The 24116-nt window shown below is 41.2% G+C and overlaps 1 protein-coding gene across 3 annotated transcripts in view; it reads right to left on the reverse strand.

Annotated features, from left to right (window-relative positions):
• MYH9 (myosin heavy chain 9) overlaps positions 1-24116 on the reverse strand; it is a 74825-nt gene that overhangs the window by 22056 nt on the left and 28653 nt on the right. For all 3 annotated transcript variants that reach the window (XM_063133459.1, XM_063133460.1, XM_063133461.1), the window contains exons 4-16: positions 18508-18535; positions 17956-18049; positions 12332-12424; positions 11626-11689; positions 10708-10806; positions 10204-10347; positions 8573-8668; positions 6798-6916; positions 5881-6033; positions 4471-4644; positions 3909-4082; positions 3380-3494; positions 562-755 (exon numbers count right to left, since the gene is read on the reverse strand). In XM_063133459.1, coding sequence (XP_062989529.1) covers positions 562-755; positions 3380-3494; positions 3909-4082; positions 4471-4644; positions 5881-6033; positions 6798-6916; positions 8573-8668; positions 10204-10347; positions 10708-10806; positions 11626-11689; positions 12332-12424; positions 17956-18049; positions 18508-18535 — 1547 coding nt within the window. The remainder of the gene's footprint in view (positions 1-561; positions 756-3379; positions 3495-3908; positions 4083-4470; positions 4645-5880; positions 6034-6797; positions 6917-8572; positions 8669-10203; positions 10348-10707; positions 10807-11625; positions 11690-12331; positions 12425-17955; positions 18050-18507; positions 18536-24116) is intronic.

Here is a 24116-nt window from a genome sequence, read left to right on the forward strand (position 1 = left end):
TGCCCTCACCAAAGAGGCCTACGTGGATCCATTACTATTTGCCTTCTGCTGAATTGTGAAAATACGGGTTTTCTGGAAGACTTCTGAAAGCAAATGCATACCAGTATCTGGACAGTTGGTATCTTTTCTGCACCTAAGGGGTTGTGGGGGAGTTTGTGCTGTTATTTTTGATGCATCTCTATTTTTTGGTTTTCTTTTATGTTCAGTGCTAGCCACTGTGGATATCTTTTTTCCTATCAAAAATAAACTCTACATGTCTATCTCCAATTAAAAAAGAGATCTTGCCCTATGTGCCACAAACAAAAAATGCTTTATAACAGTACAAATATAATGAGAAATCCCAGCATATCTCCAGGACATTTTGGGAAGCAGAGATAATTCCAAACCAAACCAGATTTGGGGCAACCATGTACAAAAGTAAGCAGACCTTTTGTAAAAAGTGTTTCTTCACCAACTACCTATGAATAACACAGGTAAGGGCAGCAATCTTTATATTCATCTTTAAGTCACTTCCCAGATCCTAGTGCTACTGTTTATATGTAAAAAGTTTATTAACTTTACCTTCTTTTCATGGTTGGGGATGATGCAACGTACAAAGTTGGGGTTGGTGTTTCTCAGGGTAGCCATAAGCTTGGCTAGTTGCTCCTTGTACAGCTGTCCTACTGTCCGGAACATCCCCTTCCTGGTCTTAAAGGCACCAGGCAAGGCTGAATCTGACATGCCAGCAACCTGATCCAGCCCAACTATGCGATCAACTAGAGGAAATATGCAAGACAGTTAGATTGGCCTCCACAACTTTGGTGACAGAATGCATTAAACCTATCTGGATAGAGCAAGGATAGAAAAGGAGTTTGCAGGATCCATTTGCTTCATCTCTCTACTGACGCAGAAATCCTGTTCATCATTTGCATTGGGACAACAACAAGAAGGGAAGAAAGCAGCCATGGACTACTAGAGCTAGGATCCATCTCATGCCTGACAGATGCAGCTGGCAGTTTAAACAGCAGTTTTATGCCAAGGAGTAAAGTAGAACTGGCCAAACAGGGCTGATTTAGCCAAAATATTCTCTCTCATGATTGCTTTAACAAGATTGACAATGATGCCTTCTCACAATGCTAGTCCCTGTAGATTCAACTCAAGATTTTTCTTTGCATGCAGCTGATTCAACTAATGGTACGTTAAGTTTATGTCAGGCCACAGCACTGGGTGAGGTTTCAGGCTGAAAAAAGCATCTTTTAAAAATCTGAATGCTCAAGCATAATGGAGAGTAAGTGAAAAGTAGCACAAACACTGACAACATCCCTAGAGTAAGTTTATTAGAGAGAGTCCAATTCTCGCCCCACTGTACGAGCATCTCCCAGAACTGTTGTTTTTAGATGGATGTTGTTTTTATACTGTTGTTTTTATGTTTCTGATGATTTTTTAAAATTTTACCATTTTAAACTTTTGTAAACCGCCCAGAGAGCTTCAGCTATGGGGCGGTATATAAATGTAATAAATAAATAAATAAATAAATAATATCCCATTCATACTATAAAGAATTTATGAAACCATGGCCAAATGCACCCAGTTGTAGTGTGTGCACGGACATTTTAGCTGCTAACACCTGACTAGCTGGACACATAAAGAGAAGTGAGTTCAGAATTACTTCCTACCATGAGTTTTCACTGCTAAGGGCAATTGAGCCCTTCCCCAAACACCCTGCTGGCCATACACCAGAATACAATACATAAGATGATTAACAGAACCCACCTTTTACAGACAACCACAACAGGCAAAAGTTAGCTCAAACAAAATTAGTCATGAAGGCAGTAGACTAAACCTTTTGGAATAGGATGGGCTAAGAAAAAGTGATCAACCAAGCCATTGACATTTACCTGGTAGCAGCCACATAAACTACTGTTCCATGCGTCAAAAGCTTTTAAAAGTCAGAAACAATTCTCAGAGGAAGCCCTTTTACTTGCCCAAGTCAGGACTGTGTTAGGGGACCGAAAGACAAGGTGTACGGCTGGGGTAGAACATACTTGTACTACATAGCTAAGAATTAGGATGCCTCTTCTCCCTGAAAAGTAGCTGTTCAATGGATTTAGAGACAAAAGTTGTGTTACTGAAGGAGATAGTAAGAAAAGTCATTCATAAAGTGCCTTGGGTGTTGGCTGACAAATCCTGTTTAAAAGTGTTGGTAGCTAAAACTTGCAGTCTGCACAGAGGAAGCAAATACATAATTTCTCAGAACAGAAATGTCACCAAGGATCATCAGTTGTATCCTTCTGACCAGCAAGAGTAATAGCTGTAGCCACTAGAGTGCTTAAATGCTGTTCCTTATGCACAAAATGTTCAGGCTAGAACCACACATGGTCAACCACCTCATGTGGCACCATTAGCACTAGATGGTATTTTATGAGAAAGTAAGAAGGGCCTTGCTGGATCAGACCAAGGGTCCTTCTAGTCCAGCACTCTGGGTTCACACAGTGGCCAACCAGCTGTCAATCAGGGGCCCACAAAGCAGGACACGGTGCAACAGCACCCTCCCACCCATGTTCCCCAGGAACTGGTGCATATAGGCTTACTGCCTTGGATACTGGAGGTAGCACATAGCCCATTTATTTATTATTTCATCTCAGAGGCCATTTCCACTTGGTTTTTATGATTTAAAATAGGTATAAACCTTAAACCAGTACATGCACATCGTGCTGCTATACCTGTGTGATCAGACCTTGTTTAAGAGATCTATTTTTTCCAAGTCCAAGAGGGGTCTACTAGCAAAAAGCAGAGGGACTGGATGAGAGACATACAAGCAGGAACAGTAAAAGGGGAATATAAGAATTAATGGAAGCATTTCTTGCATGGCTCTAGAAGGAATCACACACGACACGACACCCGGGTTTCTCAGTCACCTGGTTCTAGATGAAGAATAGGAAAGTGTTGATAGAAATAGGCTCTCTGAACGTTCTGCATCTCTGCAACAGAGACGTCAAAGAAAAACCCAAGAAAAGAGATAGTAACAGTAAGACTCAAAGCAACAAATAAGCTAGAGTGCAAGACACCTAAATGGCACTGGAATGAGCAAAAAGGTCCTTTAGAAACAAGGTTTTGCTTCACTTTATTAAATCCCACATTTGGACATGTGGGAAACTATAGGGAACACCTGTTTGGACGTTATTCTGGGATACTGCTCTGACAGTCTGACCCTTTTCAATCCTCCTCACTTCAGCAACAGAAGAGCAAGTATTTGGAAGAAAAGTTTAACATACACAAGTTCTGGATCATGCGGATCACTGTCATTTTAAGGGAACAAAACTGAATCAGGTGCTTGTAAATAACAGATAAGCAAACTTACATTTTTAAAAAAGGTTAAAAAAAAAACCTGGTTCCATACCATCTTTCCACAGTTCAGACACAAATTTATCAGAGGACTGGTGTAGCAGAGTAGCAATATTATCATTGAGAGGGTCCATGTTCTTCATCAACCATTCATCAGCTTTGTAGTCAACCTAGAGAAGGAATTTGTCACCAATATTAGGTTCAGAAGATTTACCTTGCCTTGGTATTGAAGAAAGAAGGGAGGCTACAATTGCTTCTCTCTTCAAGCAGAAGATCAATCTAGAGACACTGTGCAAAGTGCCAACACTTGTGTGAATTACCCACAATCCCTAAAATGTGCTAGTCAACAAATGTCAGAAATATGCGCTCCATCTTCCCATGTGGGTAAGATAAGGATAGAGAGCCCACAGCTTGTGGGATGACAAGGCTGTATAGCAAAACGCTTCTATGCTACTATAGGGCGGATGACCGGGCAATCTGTTCCTCTAGCCTGAAAGAAATCCCCAAATCATTTGAGCCTGGGCTGCTGTGAACTGAATAGCATCTCTTGATTTCTCTTCACGCTACCATTCTTGTGAGCTTACCCTGCCAGCATAGTGTATAATACTGAAGTCGGCTTTGTCTTTCAGCTGCTTTGGCTTCTGGAATTTAGGGTGTGTGCCTTGTTCCTGCACCACCTTTTCCACAAAGCTTTTATCAGTGGCCTTTGGGAACCAGCACTCCTCATCCAGCAGAGCCAGTATGCCTGGAGGGCCAGCCTGTGCAAAAAAAAAAGAGAGAGAAAAGAGAAAAAGAGAGAGATGAAAATCAGCATTGCTGCCAAGATTTAAGGCTTTGGATGGAAACCACAAACAACACCTACCAACTGTTCCTACAACATCAGGTATAGTCAGAGCAGTTTTCTGGACAGGCCAGAAGCAGTCTTTCAGGACCCCATTTCTTGCTCCTTATTCTTTACACACTTTATATTGAATGTACTTTACAATTAAGAGGATTGAGCTTGTGACCACTACATTTGCATCCTGCCCTTCTTACAAATTTATTACAGCTACTTTATATGTACAGTTATGAGGAGTGTGCATGACTGGCTTAGCTCAATGCTGTAGCGATTCTCTGCTACACAGGACAGAATACATCATCACTCACTGGTTTTTCTATCAGTTCAATGCAGGGCTGCAGATCCAGGCCAAAGTCAATGAAGTTCCACTCTATGCCCTCACGCTGGTATTCTTCTTGCTCCAGGATGAACATGGTGTGGTTGAAGAGTTGCTGCAGCTTCTCATTGGTGTAGTTAATACACAGCTGTTCAAAGGAGTTCAGCTGTTTTATGGAGAAAAAAAGAGCACAGGTCTTGAGAATGCAGCCCCAAAAGTATTACCTACTAATATGCCCACTAAACGTTTATTAACCTGCATTCTGCTGCAGGTTTTCTGTTGTCTTCTCCATCTCATGAAAGAAAACATAATCTAAGGGCGTAATCCTATGCATGTTTAGGTAGAAAAAAAACCCTACAACAGTTGTAGGACTTTTTTTGTCTAAATATGTATAGGATTGCAGCCTTAGATACTCAAGAGGTGCTCATTTGTGGATATCTCCAAGCCCTTGGAACAGCATACCACAACAATTAGGAGGCAATTTTAACAAACGAGTAGCTTGGTGCATCTTTAATCTCCACTTTCCAGGAATCAAGCCTGCCAATTCTTACTTTACTGGCAGAAAGAAAATTTGATAGCAAATATTGTATTAACGTTTAACACTTTTGTTCCAAAAATTAAAGTTGCTTTTCAAACAATCATTTTGGGGTTTTCATATTTTACTAGAATAACAAAGACTGGGATATTAAGTCTAACTTTGCAAATGCAATCTTTTAGAAAAGTGATATGCACTATGTACTTTCAGTTTTAATCCAGAATTTATCTAGTATCTCTTCAAAAGAGTGCTGTCCTTCGAACTTGTAGTCTAGGATCAAGGAATTTCTGTGACAGGTATGTAACACAATCTTCAATAGACATCAAAGCTGGCCTTCTTTGCATGTGCAAGGACAATTCTTATCTGGAGAGCCAAGTCTAGGCCTTCCTGGTATCTCCTCCCCTGGGCTGAGCCCTGGGATGAGACTGAAAGGACCATAACTTAAGTAGAGCTCCTCAATTAGTATTCCTTGAGTTATGGTTCTTGCGGTTTCATCACAGAGCTTCCAGTCCAATCACAAGACTCTTGGCCTTGGGGGCAAAATCCCCACTTAGATTGAAGATGACACACCCACTCTGTCAAGTTAACCCCAGAACTGCAGTACCCTCAGGCACCAACTGCCTCTAAAAAGAGCACACATGCTTCTAACTCCAACTGTCAATTTCCTGCTACACCAACTTCAAATTTGGATGTTTATATTCATAGCTGCTCAAAAAATGATTATTTACTATTTTTGTAATACTCCCTCCATAGAGCTTACAAGGTTATTTCAGCTGAGCTCTTATGAAATCTAGTTTGATCAGCAAGATTTCCTTGATGCTGCAGACACAATACATTGGAATTAAAGAGATGCTCCCCTTTACTTACTTCAAAGATCTCAAATCCAGCTATGTCAAGGATTCCTATGAAAGATGCTCCTTGTCTCTTCGTTTTATCCAGTGCCTTGTTGATACGCATCACCAGCCAACGGAACATGCGCTCATAAGTGGCTTTAGCCAGAGCCTCAATGGCAAAGTCAGCCTGAAAAAAAAGGAGAAGGGGCAATCACATGGATGACCAAAACCAAACAGCACAGAACATGGAGGGTCATCCAATATTGTTTGACTGGCTCTGCCATATCCAATATGAAGGAGTAAGAGAAGCAAGCCATCTTGGAAAGAAATTCCCTCTGGTCTGATGGAAAGCAACAATGGGATCATCAAGAAATCAACTAGCTTAAGAAAACACAAAACCGCAAATATGCTCAACTTATTTTTCTCCATCCTGCCTCAAGAATGTTCAGTGGGAAGTCAGTAAGGAAGTCTTCTAGAACTGGCTTAATATTCCCAATTTTCATCTTCAGAAGTTAATATGATATATATTGGCCACAATATGAATTCAGAATGATACATAAATACCACAGCTTGTAAGCTTTTGGCAGGTAGAGACCATGCCTAACTGCTACTCTCTTTATTATGCCAATATGGAAATTCACCAGATTAAGCTAGTTAAGACCAGTTGGCAATTCAGTCTTTAAAGACTTGAAATGCAACCCTATGCAAATTTATTTTAAACTAAGTCCCACTGTGTTCAATAGGGCTTACTCTCTAGTGATTAGGATTGCAGCCTTAGACGGCCATCAAGCAGAAAGCACGTGCTCATGTCTTCAGATACACTATTAGAGGAAGGTGCCCTACTGTTTAGCATCTAAAGCTTTACAAGGCTACAGTGCTTATTTTTCCAAAATACAGGGTTGTTGGGTTGTTGTTTTTACTATTGTTTGTTGCATTCTGTACAATACATACTTGCTCTTTTGTCTGAGCTTTTTGGACATAGTCTCTGCCAACTTTGATGCGAGGGGTGAGAATTCCTCTGGTGAAGTCTGTCACATTGATACCCAGAAGGTGAGAAACTTTCTGAGCAGCTATAAGAGAGAAAGAGCAAAAGGAGACATTTAGTACTTTTATTTATTCCATTTTACCATGAAAGGAAGATCACTCTTTAGCAAGCTATTCCTCAGAGTCATGCAATGGAGCGTCAACAAAGAGCATGTCCAAAGTACAGAAAGAGCTGGAAATGTTGATGTTTGTTTTGTGTAGTTTTGTGTAGGCCACTCAAATCAAAAGAGACTCTATGTTTCGGTGCATGGACTGAAGGCACAAGATGTAGCAGCCTTGTAGAAGCCAAGCAGATTCAGGCCTGATCTGTGCCTGGATGGGAGACTGCTCATCTACCAACCCTATACATGCCACCTGGAATTCTATCATGAAAGACATGGAACATACATGTAATAGATAAAAAATTGTTGTAAGCATCTCTGTTAGAGGAGGACAGCAATCCTAGTCTGTTTTTGACTGCCAGACAACCTGAGTGAATGAAGAGATCTATTGGTTACAAGGGCAACTACGGAGACATGAGAACGTTTTAAGTCCCAGATTCTCAGTCACTTTACGAAAGGCCTTGCAATTTGTAAAGGACTTCCAACAGAGTTAGCCTCTCAAATGTCAGGCACTGGTAGCGCTACCAGTACCGTAAGTATTTATGCCTGGAAGGCACATTAATTCAGCTGTAAAAAGGCAACTCTGAATCTCCCCACCCCAGCCTGAAACTTCTAGCATTTGATTCTCAAGTACCGGCAACTAGGGTCTCTGTAACTTCAATACACGTAAGTATCTGCCCAAAAACAAATCCCCAAAGTTGGGAGTTCCACATTTGTCATTAAGGTCCAAGTGTGACATTTAAACTAATATCACCAAATTTTGTTTAATCCCTAAATTGAAGCAAGGTCAAGTTCTATATCAACAGCCCTCCGGTTCTAAACACATCCCAACTACCATCTAATTGTGTCAATTCTGTTTCCGGATGTTCCTTCATTTACCTTTGGCTGGCACAATAAGTGCATACAGTTTTAGACTATGAACAAGGAGAGGCAGATAGATTCAATCTTATAGAAGAAGAACAGCTAACCAGTTACTTACAACAAATGAAAGCCACCCATCTTAATTACCCAGACCCAAACTACTCTGTGTTACATGGCAATGTTGTCAAGTGTGTGTCACTGCCTGAAGAGGTGTGTTCCCATCATAAAGAGTTTATTTCAGCCTTAGTTCTGTTGCTCACATTCAGCCTTCTACTTTTTAATGCCTTGTCTATTCACTTCCTTGTCTCCTCCCTTGTCTCTTCAGCATCTTTTCTTCTGTCATCAACCTCCCTCCTCACTCTTCCCCAACAAGTACACCCCTCCCTTCACTTGCGCTGCATTCTATAATGTCATAGCAATAGGCACTACAAGTGCCAATTCACAGGCGGTCGCAATTAGACAGTGGACAAGCCAATATTTACATGTAAATAATGTGTCTGCCACCAGGAGGCAACACCACTGACTGCTCGCAGCCTCTACAGCTCGACACATTGCTAGCATCCAATTGACATAAAAGCGCCATTAAGTGTATAGCTTTGCTGCACAGACACTACTCAAGTCTATCAGGTCTGTCAATATGTGCACACAATAGTAAGACATGAGCTATTTTGGGAAGGAGAAGCATTGCTTTCCAGCCTCGACCCAGGGGAATTTCTTTACCTGTATTGTCTGGCATGGAAGCCTGGTCCGTGTTGCGTTCCTTTTTGAAGACGATATTGCCAAGCTGAAGAACACCTGAGATCACCTTGAGCAGACCTAAGGAAAAACAACAACACCACAAATCACCACATACCACTCAGCCAGCAGTCGCAGGTTATTAATCTGCACAGATGTTTCATCGCCTTTAGCTTTTTGGTGTCAGCACAAGTGGGATCTGTAACAAAATGTTGCAACGTGGAGTGCTCATGTTCACTGTTCCAGTCAGCCATGCTCTCGCCCACAATATTCCATTCCATTCCCCCTATGACCTGGTTTTCTGTGGTCCTGCTCCCGGTAAGCCAGAAAGCATAATGTGGCCACTGAGCATGCTCAATCCTCATTGGCCTGTTTTGAAGGTGCCTCCCCTCCACTTACAAGCTTTTCCCCCTTAAAAACTTCTGTACTTTTAGCTCACCCGAAAGTACAGAAGTGACACACCTCCTCACTGTATGTTTCTTGCATCAGGTGGAACAACTTCTCGACCAAAGTTTAATTACTATCTTAATTAAACAAACACAGTTGAGGATGTTAAGATCCCTCCGCCCCATTCAGACTTGCAGACCACCTGGTTTCCAAATATTTATGTTCATATGTTTAATTAATGGAGTAGTTGACACATTCAGCAGTGAAATAGGACAGACATAGGGACATTTTCATGCTCCTTTCCCCATTACTAAGTTGAGCACTCCAAAACCTTTGCTTGGATGTTCAGCCAGAGCACAAGTAGCGACAGCAGGAATAGTTTGGAAACAGGTGCAAGAAATAGATTGCCTCTAATAAATTGTAACAGCAAGCCATATAGAATCTGCCACGTGCCACAGAGCAACTTGGGAGTGTGATCTGCAAGCTATTTGCCCATCAGCCTCTCACCTAGTGAAAGTAATAACCACAAAACTGTCTGAGATATTGCTATTGAGAAACGTCTCCATGACATTTTGCTGGCTGGCGCTGCCCAAAGATCTAGTTTGTTAGTTAATAATTGACAAGAGATACAAAGGAAACAAGATATCTCAGATGAGATGACTATGACTTTTAGGCCTATTACTTTTATTGGAACAGAAACCTATAAATCCAAACTGCAATGGTGCTGAAGTGGAATGCAACAATTTATACAAGAACACAGCATGGGGAGGAGGTACAAGACATGGGACTTTTTCCCGCATCATGAATAAAGAGGATAGTAGCCAATTGCATCAGGCCACAGGTGTTTTTAATCCTACCTGAATTAGGATATAGTAAGATCTGAGAGTATATAAGAGGCACATACATAGTGCCTTATGGTACACAAAACAATGAACAGGAATATAGTTTTGAAAGAAATGAAACCGAGTTCAGGGCTAGGCCACCAAACAGCCCATGTCATACCTTAACACTACCTGACAAACATATACTAATCTCTCTCCTGTTTAGTTCTAAACTATTGGATAAAGTTGTATGGATCAATATTTTTACAGGGGGGAATTCTTTTTGTATGTTGGAAGTGGCTTTGGGCACAATGTTTTGGGAAAGTGACATACAAACAAACCAGTTAATGATGCTCCTTGGCAATCTTTGCCCATAACCCTCTTGAGCCCTTTTTAGTAGTTCCATACCCATCTGTTCATCATCTGGAATGCTCATGATCCTCATTGCCTCTAGTGTTTCTTGAAACATGTCCTTGTCCTGCTGGCCCGGGATTGTCACATGTCCATTGGAAAGGAAGCGATACTTGTTGTAGGGTTCCAATAGCAAGTCATCTAAAAAGGAGAGAAAGTTTAAGCACGTCACCATTATAGCAGATCTTGTTTGGGGCAAGCCGGAAGACTAAAATTCACATCCTCCAGGACAAGTTTGACAGCTCAGATATAGTACTACTAACCATTAAGAATGCCTGTATTATGCTTCCAACATCAAACCCAATGGTAGGGGTGGGCAACCTGTAGCCCTACAGGTATTTTGGCCTGCAACTCCCATGATCCATTACTATTGGTTATGCTAACTAGGCCTGATGGGAATACATGGCTAACTAGGCCAAGTATTCATGGTTTCTGGCAAAACTGCATCTTCAATGTTAAGCTACATTTTGTGTGCCTATAATTTCAGCATCAAGTACTCACTTTTCAAGTGCTCCCCTGCCCCAGTTAGCAAGTAGTAGAAGATGTGGAATGTTCGTTCTTCTTTGGCTTGACGTATTGCTCGGGATTTCTCCAACAGATCTTTGTACAAGTTAAGGGAGAAAAAAGCAGAAATGCCCATCTCTAAAGTTCTATGCGTCTCAGATCTAAAGGAGCTTTGACAGTTTTTTCCAAACATGAAGTGAAATATCAATAAGTAGATTTTTGCCAAAAAAATCTCCAGAGTTCAGAAGTCCAAAATCTTTGTGTATCTTTCATTAATAGTAGTATTGTGACAGGTGAGGTTAATATGAGCAGAAGCCAAGCATACAAACCATAATACTTTGCATGCTTGGCTCTTGCTCATATTAACCTCACCTGTTACCATAGTATTATTAGTGAAAGATACGCTAAAAGTTTTTTTCTAAATAAACAAAGTAGCTCTGTTTAAGTATGCATTGTTTTGGCAGTACAGAACAGTTTGTTTGGGTTGCAAAAAGCTTTGCATTTCAGGCTCAAGGCAGCAAGTTTTAAGAAGAAGGTCAGCTATCGCTCTGCCACAGTTTGGCATTCTGCCACAGCATGGCTCTCAGGAATCCCACCCACAGTGTTCTTGGATTAAACATAATTTTTACAAAGGGGCAACAACGCTTAACTGGATCACAAGTATTTCAGAGTTTAGGCTACAAAGTGCTTTCATTTATACGTAGGTGCAAGACTAAAGTTAAGATCTTGCACACTGAAATCTAAGGTTGTCAAGTTCTTCCACAAAAAAGACTTTGTCGTTTCAAAAAATGTTGCTTCTTCAGAGTAGAACCTCAAAACGCTATCCACCCACACATTTTCTAAGCCAATGATTGTCTGCTCTCCTTTTACTTCTGCAGGAGTTGTTTGGATTGCCCTAATCAATGGCAAGGATACAGGTCTCAATATTGGCTCCAACAATGTAGCCATTTACGTCAAAGTTGATTCTAATGAATTTTCCCTGAAAAACAAAGAATCCAGAAACGTTAGCCAACTACCCACATTAATGATGCAAAATACTATCTTCATACAAATCTATTCTTCTACATTCCTACAAAATCCAAGCTCATTCTACAGAATGGTTTCTATAGATGAAAGGAAAACTTTTAAATACCAATAAGTACCTCTTACATTAACTGGTATTTAGAATAGTAGAAAACAAAGGACCCAAGGTGTTTCATACCATTTTGATTGGATTTAATTAGCTGCCTTAGTTGTCATTTGTGATAGAGGCATAAAAATATATAGTTTTAAGTAGATCACTATTTTCTACTCCTATTTTCCAGGTGTTCTGTGGCACAGAACATTTCAGTGGCCAATATCAGACCATTAATACATTTATATCTCCACTACTGAAATATCTCTTCTTTTAAGGAAAGTTGAATCTTTAAATCATTCTAGAAGATGCATCTTTCACAGTCAGTAGCTTAGTATATTGTTACTATACAAGAAGCAGTCAAGGTTTACATGGGTCCATGTGGATGATCTACTTGCAACATGGTGATGCCATATGCATTGAGAACCACATCTCAAACCCCATTTAACTACACCTTTCTTTCTTAAAAGGGAAGGCATCATTCAAGTATGAAGCGGCAATACTCACAAATCTTGAAGAGTTGTCATTCTTAACCGTTTTGGCATTTCCAAAGGCCTCCAGTATAGGGTTGGCTTGAAGCAGTTGCCTCTCAAGCTCCCCCTAGAGTAAGGAAACCAAATATTAACTATATACAGCTTATTAGAGGCTAGAAACTACTATTTTGCCAATATCTTGCTTCAAAGAAGGATATACACTTCAAGGATTGTTACATCTTCCTCTAGTAAGGCAGAGTTAATAACATCCAGAAACATTTCTTCCATTCAATAAGCTCAGAGTAGCAAAAATATACTTGCTGCCTTCTGTGTATTCATGAACACATTTTGATTAGAGCACTAGTTCACTGTTTTTACTGGGTTAAGATGATACCTTATGCTCCTATTCCAGCAGCTTCTTGCTTTCCATATTTTTGAACTTGCTTTCTACTTTAGACATGAGCTCTGGAGAGAGACCAGGTCACTTCAGTTCTGCGGTTGAGTGCTAAAATAGCCCCAGCGGAAACTTGACAGTTGCACTCACTAAACTGAACAGAGTGTCGAAAAAAGAGGCCCTTGCTCAACTACTGTCCGTTTCAATACAGCCTTTGAGTGATCCATGTTCTTCACATACATTATCTGTAATCTTTGGAACTGAGGTTGGCAACCCAGTGCCCGTGGGTGACATGGCAATCCATACACCTCCTTTCGTACTTGCCCCTCCCTATTTCAACCAATGATTCAAGCCTTGGACAGCTGGAAAGCAACAGAAGCTCCAGCTGCCGCACCTTCCTCTCTTTCTTTTCCCACCATACTTTTGGGCCCCGCACAGGCCCACAGCCTTCTTCAGGATGGAAAGGAAGAGGGCAGGGCAGCTGGAGGGCAGAGCTCTGCTGCTTTTCAGCCTCTGATAAAGCTTTTAAAAAAGGAAAGAAAAAGAAAAATCTGCTGCCTGGGAAGCTGGAGGCGGTATGGAGCAACAGGAGGGGTTGAGAGACCGCATGTGATCTGGCAGGGCGGAAAGTGGGGAGAGCGAGCATGTGTGTTGTGAGTACTAGAGCCGGGAGTGTCATCATGAAAGGATAAATGATTGACCGGTGCGTGTCCCACCCCATGAATATATTAAATTAGGCGTCTTTTTGTGGAATGCAAAAAGTTCCATAAGAAGGGCCTCCCTCACTGTTGGCTCAATCCTAACTCTAATTCATTCAAACAGTACCGTAGGTGTTTTATTTATTATTAATTTAATTAATTAATTAATTACATTTCTATACCGCCCAATAGCAAGAGCTCTCTGGGTGGTTCACAAAGCAGAGCTCTTTGCAGGTCAGAATCCGTATGTCCTGTCCCCAAAACACACACTTCTCATGTATGTTTAGATTTTACACACACAACTGAAGTAGTAATTTGTTACAGGTCCCTGAATGAGCAAGTGCTAAATCACCCATTTAACTTCCTACTTCTTCACACCCGCTCTCTTCTCAAACAGGAGTGGCAAGTTATGTCATCAGCCAGATAATGCTACTACTGTGTTCCAAGGGCAACACGGGGAGTAGGATTAAAATGGCTCCTCCCAAAGTGTTCAGGTTATACTTTTAAGCCTGGAACACAGTACTAAACTCCATTGGTACCAAGCTGCAAGAAGCAAAACAGCCACAGTAACGTTTATTCATGTTGTCACAGAGAGGACTGTTGAGCCCTGGGAACGGATACAGGCTGGGACAGCTGCTATCTATCAGAGACCACCCTATCAGCTGTGCTGAAGGCAGCAAAGTCTCAGATGTGCTCTGAAAAGTTTATTTTGTCAGCAATGTAGAATTTCCTCTGTTGTCACATATGTATGTGTGCTCCAAAGGCCTTGGCTCCCCTCCCCCAATTCTCCCGTTTGATCCTGCAGTGAAGTCCTAATCCTTTGTTTGTGACTGCAATCTGTTGCTATGGCAATGAGTGATGTCACAAACTACAACATTACAACTTCAATGCAGGGTCAAGATCTGAAGAAAAAGCTATGCTTAGGGGAAACGGCAGCAGCTTAAATATTTCAACGCCAGAGTCCAGCGTCTGGCTGAAACACACAGCTATAAAAGACACCGGTTGCCTCAAGTAGCTTGGATAGTCAACATTGATGCATTGTACCTTCCCCACTTTAAGGACAACAGAATTGGCAAGAGAGATGAATTGGTTGGGGCCAAGCCACTGCGTGTGGGGAAGAAAACAGGGAGGGGAGCGTGCGTTTTGAGAACCAAAGTAGCACAAGTCTGAGGAACCCAGCCAATGAGGAATCTGGAAAAAGAATGGGCTGTCTCCTAGTTGATAGCCAGAGTAGGAGAGCTTGGAACTTAAAAATACAACACAGAAAGCAGGATCTGCAACAAGATGTTGCAGTGCGTTGCTTCTCATGTAATAAGAGTGTTTTAGTGCCAGACAAACAGGCACACCCTGCCCCAGTAAGCTACTCTCCCCAGTTTTCTGTTTTCCAAGTGACACTCATTATTCTGTGGTTATTGAACATGCTCAATCCTCTTTGGGTGTTGTTGTTGTTATTAAGATCCCCCACTAAGGTTTGGTTTTTTAAAAAAGATTTTTGTATTTCAGTAAACCTTGGGTTCACCAAGCTTGCTGACACCACCTCCTGTTTCTCACTGGGCCATTTTTGGCTCCATCTCTGTCAGCACTATTAGAGGAGATGATTACATATTGCAGTCCAGCAGCCTTCCCTAACCCAGTGTCTTCCAGATGTTTTGGACTACATCATCCCTGGTCAACATGGGCTGGCTGGGGTTGGGCAGCAATAATGGACATTGTAGTCCAAAAATCTCAAGGGCACTGGGTTCAGGAAAACTGAAATACAGTTACATTATGCCAGGTACTATTATATCCTCTTTTTGAACTCTCTCTCAGAGGGATGGGTTAGGGCCTGGTTCAGATTATTTCCCATCCACTAAGGAAGAGATTGAAATTGAAGCTTCAGAGTTCTTTCCGGACAGTTTAATATCACAGGGTCAAGGATATCTCCTGTTAAAAGCACCATGGGATCTCCTATGCAGTCATTCATTTCTCCCCATAATGAGGGAAGCATGAGCCCAAGGCCTGTTCCTGATCTCTCTTCAGGGACAATTCCAGGAATGATATAATGTTCAAACATGTCCTTGGTGTAGATTATGAAAGCTTTGTCCTCAACACTGCAATGGACCTTGTTTTGCACTGGAATATATTGCCTTAATGCCAATACTTTAGTAGCCAATCTAATCTCATGAATGTTGTATACAGCCACAGCTTCTACTCCACTGGGACACACTGTGGGGGTGTGCAGACCTCTTGGCCTTGCATGGTTTCAGAAGATCTTACATAAAGAAATGTCTTCATAATTTTCCCACACAGCTCCAAATACTTTCTCCAGGAAAGAATCCAGGAACAGTATCACTCTTGGGAGCCTTCAGATATTTGAAGCTTGGTCAGGAAAAGGCTCTAAAAGTCATCGTCTGTGCCCCCCCCCCCCCATGATTCAAGTCAACTGAAGGGGAGCTCAGAATGGGTTCAGGATGCTTTGTGACAATCTTTAAGCTTACTGTCACAGCTATAAATTAACTCCACAGTCTGATGAAGCCACTGATTGTGCAGATGTTTGCTAACAACGCAGCCATTGGAGCTGAAAAGCTTTAAAATGCTAAATACTGGGAACAGTCCTTCTTGAAAGCACTGGAAGTCCTAAGAATATAAACTCCAAAGTGAACAGCTTCTCGAAGTAAAGAGCACATAAAGCCTGGATGTAAATTCTACTGCCTCACGCCAGGTATAAGGCCTCTATAACGGCCAAGGAATTTACCATAAGTAGAGATTCTAGGCATGTCTAGAGTAAAAACAACAAAAAGCTTTCTAAATAAGCCACTTAAAATTGCTAACTCGCAGGAAGATGTTTTGAAAAAGCAGGGGTGGGCAACCTTTGTCCTTCCAGATGTTTGATTCTACAACTCCTATGATCCCACATCATTGGCTATGCTGGCTATGGTTGATGGGAGTTGTGGCTCTCTAGTTATTTCGGCCTACAACTTGCCCATCCTCTGATAAAGGTGCATTTAACAACCATCCCACAGGACAATTCAGAAAACATTCTATATTAACTTCGAGCTTCTAGGAGTGACATCCCTTGGCTAATCCCAGTCCTAAAAAAAGGAGACACGACTTCTGGTTAGAAGGGAGGAAAAGTGGTCAAAGGCTGCTCCCCCTCCTGAGTGTATGTGGCTTGAAGCCATATAGCCTAGGTTGACAGCATTAGGAAAGAACATATATTCATTTAGATGCCTAGATCCTAAGAATACAGAATACGCATACAAATATATTTCTAAGTATAAGTGCTGACAATCCATGGAAAAAGCTGTCATATCTCAAGGTTTGGCATTTATACGGCTGTATCTTGGTCTGTTTCCAAAAGCCACTTAGTAGAATGTGCGCACACGCACACACACACCATGCAGAGATATTTCAAAAACTAACCTATAGACACACAGCATGCCAATATATTAAAGTATCAAGATCCAAGATTTTATGGAGCAATAGGGAATGCACTTGGCATCTGGGTTTCATTAGAACATTTACAAGATAACTAGCATTTCCCCATGTGTTTCACTCTGGCAAAGAGGCTTTGGGCTGGAACATCCCATCTATGGAGGGCAGTTTCTTCCTGACCTTTCCCAGCACCCTGCACCCACAGCTAATGTGCTGGGTGGGTTGGGAGGCCTGGAGAAAGTCAGCCAGCTCTTGTCAGTTCAGAACACCATGGATACCAGATACGGTGTACTATTTCCAAAGAGGATATCTGTGTTGTGGTGCAGAATGCCTCACTCAGTGCACATGAGAAATTCTGTAAGGCAGACCTAAAGTGAGAACTACTAATATGCTTAAACTATAAGTGAGAGGGTGTTATGGGATGAAGTGTAGTCTCCCATTCAGGGCACCTGAAAAAAAGTCTTTGTGAAATCAAACCGTGAATTGGTTTACAGAATAGTTCTAGTGGCAAAAAGTGACATTGGTGGGAGTGAAAAGCTGCTATAAATCACACAATAGGGCATCACACACATTCCTGGTGCAGATCGTGCAGTAAACGTGCAGCTCACCTACGGAGTCCCAACTGATGAATTCGGACATAATCCATCAAGAGGAGAAGGGGGAAAAATAAGTGAGACAATATTTCATAGATACCCCTCTTAGCACAAAAGGCATACATTGTCAGAGAGTTCTTATGGTTTCTATCCCTAACACTAAAGCTGAAGACTCCAGCGTTGAAGGTTCTTCATTGCAAATGAAAGCGGGGGAAGCCACAACTCCAGGACAAGGGATGGTCAAGTGGTTTCAAAGTGGCACTACAATGAAGAGGCAACTGGTACCTCGCAGCCAGTGGGGAACTGCTCTGTCCAAACCATTCATGAATAGTACTCATTTAGACAGAATTCTACATCTACTACAGCTTCACCAATATCAGCGAAAGCAAGTTATGGAAGTCAGGAGCACCACAGTCTTGTAGATTCAAGTGGAATTAATGACCATTCACATTGGTAACAAACACCAACCTGTACTAAAGTGTGACACATCAAAAGAAGTCAACTTGTGTTTTCACTGGGAATAGCAGAACAAAGTCCCAATAAGAGTACAGAAACTTACTTGATCCTTTTTGCTCTTGTGTGATGAAGCAACATGAGCCAGATACTGAATAACCTTCTTGGTATTTTCTGTCTTACCAGCTCCAGATTCCCCTCTGCAAGAGACAAAACATACTTAGGATATATTTGAACACACACAAACACACACACCTCTAACAGCTCTGTAAAAAACTTTCAGGATCCTAGCCAATGCATTACCCCAAGTGTCTTGCTAGCTTGAATATAGTGACCAAGGCTATTAGTCAGTTACAATATCTACCAAGTTTCCATGTTTTGTTGGCTCCCAGTTCAACTATTTTTTTACTTAAAGGAATGCTTCCACTGGGGGGGGGGCTCTGTAACACCCTTTCCTGTTCTTTACCTGCCTTCAATTTTACTTCAATGAGGCTAAATATGAAAAACTCTGCACATACATACCATTTGAAGTACTAGTTAGACCCAAAGAGGTTATGTTTCACAGTAAAAGGACTCCTGTGGATCAACTGCACCTGAGCAATATTTTTTCAACTGACAACAGCTGTATCAGCAATGAACAAGTTATGCAAATACTTACGTGCAGAGAATGGACTGATCCTCTCGATCTGAAATAAAGACACAAATGAAAGAGAATCAGATCCAGCCTGAAATTAACATTTCCCTTTCTCATTGCCTTCTAAGTGGAGGCACACGGTCTTGGGCCCCTTTGAGAAAGCCCACACATGTCCCCACACATATGCCCCTTCACTGTTGTGTTCCACACACACCCCGCTACAGATTTAGCAGAAGCAACAGAAGGGGGAATGTAAAGGATAGTATGAGTAGCCCATGTTACTTGAATGATTTCCAAACTACATGGCTGAGTCCATAGGAAAACAAATCTAAAACCCCACCCACTTTACATGTCACCATATTCTCTGCATAATTCCTGTTTTAGTGGGGGTAGGGAGTATGCAGACAAGCTTTGCTGAAAGTCCTTTGGGGAAGCAGTATCCCTTTTTTGAACTTTCACTCCTCCCCTTATAATAAACCATTTTGCATCAGGTAAGACTAGAACCAACGTAACTAAACCAAGTTTGCAAATGAAAATTCTTAGCTAATCTGTACCCATCTTTTTATAGTAAAATAATGTTTGGGATTTTTTTTAAAAAAAAATTTCGGGTCACTGCTAAAGGGATGAACACAGCTGAAGAGCTGGGATGCAAGGTTTGTAATTCAGCCATTCATATATAAATACACTATACATATGTCATATAAGTACAGAGTGATTATTAATTTGCCAGTTGAGTGGCAGGTATATGTTTTTTGAAGCCCTAACCAGTTCAGAAGAACATGACAGTTAAAAGTTTCACTTTGGTCAATGGATCACAAAGACACGCGCCGGGAGAGTTCTGCATGACTGGGCATTTAGGAGGAGGATCAGGGGACTAACTAATGATTCATTTGCACATAGCCTCAGGAGATGTATTCAATAGTGCAGAGAACTGGGTGGTTCTGTATCATGCAGGCAATTCCAGGGAGGTTACTGTTTCTCTGAATAATTATGGTATTTTTATTTTATTTTTTTAGAGCTACAGGTGTTTAAGAACTATTGTTTCTCTACACACCAGATCATTCATCCCTCATCAGTATATGAAAAATAAAGCCACAGAGCAAAGTTATGTGAGTTGTCAGGTAATGGCTGCTTTACATGGCAACTTTTCAGCCAGATGTCCAACTGGAATGGCCCGCAACAACCCCATAAACAATCACCCCTAGCATGCACTCCTTTTGATACAGGACAGGCAGTTCTCGTTCGGGCAGGAGGAGTTCATTTTAACATGTAGGAAAAACTATGACACAGTAACTAATTACCCTGAGATTCCTGGGGTGGGGGAGTAGCCTCTTGTCATTCTACAGAATCATATATATTAGCAGACAACTAGTCAGAGAAACCCCCAATTGCACATTTCCAAGTGTGGTAATCCCTTTCAGCAATTCATTCTCTCCTCTCCGCTGCCTCCCTCCGCCCCATTTGTCTATTGCAGGTTTGTTAGTCACCGCCTCCTTAAACTTGAAGGAATGTACCTGCAAGTATAGGCAAGTCACATGGTAGCAGCTATGCAGACACTACCATAAAAGGAAACAGTCCCTTTTGGAATCCAGGAAAAAGAATTTTCCCAGCCCTGTAAAGCACTCATCATTGGGATAGCTGGAATTCTTCTGCATACTGACAACTGAGAAGTGTGGCATGGTTTCCTGCTTCCTGTTGTTCAGACATTAGAATGGCCTTCCCTTTCCCCGGCCCCCCACAGTGGGAAGCCAACACATATACAAAAGAGGCAATTGCATGATGGTCTTAGTTATGATACACTCCAGAATATTATATTCTCTTTTCTAATCTAGCCTCTGTTTTGTCCATGATGTAAGGATAACTATTCAGACTCCAGCATTAGAGACACCCTGAAATGGCTGCCCAATAGAACAATGGGCTCCTCCCTCAAATCCACATCTGAGATAGCTCCAGCACCCCAGGAGAGAGGGCAAAACCCTCCAGTAGCCTGAGTCCGTTTTTTTAATTGAGAGTGGAGAAGGGAGGAGAGAGATCTATGTGACTAACTGCTCATTCTAAGGAAATTAAAATATGTAACTGTGAAAGGAAACTACATCTGCTTTACAGGCTCAGATCTACATCTCTCAATTGGTATAATTAAACTAATGGGTTACTTATTAAAACACACACAGTGATCCTGCATTTCAGAGCAGCTACTAGAAGCAATTTTTGTCAGTCTTGACAACTCCCTTAGCAAGGCTGGTCTCCAGTATGCAAAAATTCAAGCAGCAATACAGTTTTTAAAGATGCACAGTTCTGATTTATTCCAGGACTGGGGTAGGTGTGTGATTCCAGTTAGTGTATTACTGTATCACACATAGTCTTATAGATTAAGAGGTTTATTGTAGCATAAGCACTCATTTGCTAGAGTCCATCTCATCAAATGCATGATTTCAGAGCATTTGATGCAAACGGCTTTGTCAAGGTAAGCCTAACTATAGCCCCAATAATTGAATACACAAATACAACAGAGTTCTGCTGCAGAAGTCAATTTTACCATTTTTTTATCACAGTCTTCTTAAGTATATGCAATCAAGGCATTCTAGCCACAGATGAGTATTATGAGCTATGGCCTAAGAGAATGAAATTTTAAACTCTGGGTGGCAGGAAGTAAATGTAACATACAGCTTAGTGCTTCAAAACACAGTTAAAGAACACCCTAACAGGACTTTATCACCCACTTCCTCTGTATGAGCAACTCTGAGTTGAGTCTGCTTAACTCCATAAAAGGAGAATATAGCATTCACACAATGGTGACATCATCTCTCCAGTCAAGAGGAAGTGAAGCAAAAGAGGCAAAGGTTTGATCCCTGCTTATAGCTGATTCATCAACAGAGTTTTGACTATGGCTAGATGGTAATGCCTGCCTCCCAACCACAGAAACGATAGCTCTCTCCTCATCTACCAAACCTTCTACGTTTATCAACAGAAATATTTAGGCACCATAGCCAAGACCTGCAACAGCTTCAAAGGTACTGGCAAAACAGGATAAAAACAAAGGGTGGTGCAAAAGGAAGATAAGTGCCATACATCTCCTCAACTACCTTTCTCCCTGTGTTTACAATACTCTTTTTATTAAACATTTCCATGTCAACACTACATTGCAAAAAGCTTCAGAAGGTAGATTGTCTGCACATCCTCTTTGAACAATTTTGAAAGCGGGGCAGAAAACCTGGCATGAGGATATTTCATCCTTGACATCTCCTGCACCTGGAGGGCTAGAATGCCATGAGTTTAAGAACCTAGTCAACAAGGTAGTTTTAAGTGCTAGTTGAACTGATTTGTCTAAACCAAAGAACACCGCAAGGGCTAATGAAGAGGTTTTGGGGAGGTATATAGCCTCAAAGAACAAGAGGGCTCACAGAAGGCTTATTCAATGAGATTCAAGGGGCAGTATTTCAAACTGTAGGCAAGTTTCTCATATACCTCAGAAGTGCATGCAACGGGAAGTGAAGATGTATGCTTGTGTCTGTTCTTGTCACATGGACTTCACCAATAAGAGATGAAGTATCTTCTTCCCACTTCCCACCATGCTAACTGGAGACAGACAACTTAGAACAGGACTAGACCAAAAAATTCTTAAAAGAGAATTTCCCATTAAAATTTACATTGAAAAGTGATTTCACAAAGAAAAAAAAACCATTTGAAACCACTATATCATTCCTTCCTGTGTGTATCATGGTAAAATTGCTCTTTTATATTCTGTGGGTTTTAATTTAGTCTGAGAACACATCTGTTCTCAGACTAAATTGTGAGACACAATGACAACTAAGAATGCTGGAACTCCATTTCTATCAGAAAGCTTGTCTACACTAGTTTAGTCTGGACCAGCACCAAGCCAGAGTTGATTTAAAAGGCAACCAACTTTTCTTGTCAACTACTAACATCTGGACACATGTAGTATGAACCAGCATAAATTTATCCCCCCTTCATTTTTAAGGCATAGAAGTTATTGTCACTGCTTACAGCTAATATAAAAATGTATGCTGAGTGAAATCCTCTAACTAAATCCCCAAGTCAGGCACTATTTTTTTCAGGCATCACCTGAGTTAAGTCCATTTTTTCATTCTCCCTTGCAATTGCCACCACCACGCCATACTGAATAACTTAGGTATGTTCCTCAGGTTCCATCCTTAAAGGCAGCCTAGAAACAATTTTAGATAGATATGACTCTCTTCCACCTGGTTTGCAGTACTAGAAGCTTCTTCCACAACTTTACAGTTTTCTGCAGCTAGGATTTGCTGGGATCTTGCTGTTCCAGTATAGCAAGAATGCACAACTAGGATGTTTGTGGGTTTCTTTATTTAAGTCTCTTGGGAGAAACTGACAGTATGAGGAGAAACTGCAGCTATATGAATCCCACACTCCCTCCCCGGTTTAGCACAGTTCCTATATGCAAGGAAAAGGGGACACATGTTGCCACTGTAGATAAGACAGTATAAGCCAGACTGAGGAGCAGACAAAAAGTTTAGATAACTAATGTATGAATACTATAAATATTTAAGAGTTCAGAGTATGCTACATTTGAGCACTACTGCCCTGCATTACACAGATACTCCTGACTTTAAATAAGATTTTTGCATCATGGGCATGTTACTCCAAGCACAAAGTTAAACTTGTCAGCCTCAGTGATATTTTAAAGATATATTACAGTAGTTTCTCTGTGTTGATACAACACTAGTTTATTCTAGTTACCAAGTCACGCTGGCACAACGGCCATAGCCAACATCAGCCCTCCAGGGTTGTTCACTGTGCCACGCAACATTCATGCTTTCTCCGTTTCCTGGTGCCACCCCTGCCCTTTAGTTAACTAGTTCACATAGAGATGGGAAGGATCCCTCTGCTCTTTAACATCTCCTCACAAGGAAGGCAGACAGCTAAATTCTAGTCTCCACGCAACAATACCTAGTCCATCTTTCTTTCCCTTCCTCAGTGCCCCACCTGGCACTCAGTAAGTGTAAACAAAAGTGGTCTAGCAGGGTTTTTTTTTGGGGGGGGAGGAACAACCAACTCTTGAAGGTGCAAAAGGGGAAAGTAATCCACTCCAATAAGTGATTTTATTAAAGTAAAGGTAAAAAAAAAAAGGTAACTTGGTGTTTTAAATTTGTAATTTTGTACTGCTGCTGTTTTTATCTGGTTGAGCTTTTATATTGTATTTTATATTATGGTTTTATACTGTTGTTTTATACGTTGAATGTTTTAAATTTTTGTGAACCGCCCAGAAAGCTCCAGCTATTGGGCAGTATAGAAATGTAATAAATAAATAAACAGGGTAGAGGAAAGAGTGAGGATGCACACTAAAACAGGAAAACAAATCTTATCCAGAAATCCTGGTCTGCCTAAAATCTATACTAAGTTAGGAGAGCAGGTAAAAATTATGTCAGGGTTCCTTTTTAGCATTGCTCCCTGTGTCTTGCATTGGTTAAAATGGAGAGAGAGAGGAACCAGGAAGGGACAATTAAAAAACGGGCCTTCTACCATGTTAAATCACCATATAGCTTAAGGTGATTTGGATTGACAGTGCCCGCTGAATTTGCCAATAGGCATCAAGTCACATACAGATGTCCAAAGACAAGGAGGATTTGACCTTCATT

The sequence above is a fragment of the Elgaria multicarinata genome, chromosome 9, assembly GCF_023053635.1.
Source record: "Elgaria multicarinata webbii isolate HBS135686 ecotype San Diego chromosome 9, rElgMul1.1.pri, whole genome shotgun sequence".
Taxonomy (NCBI): Eukaryota; Metazoa; Chordata; class Lepidosauria; order Squamata; family Anguidae; genus Elgaria; species Elgaria multicarinata.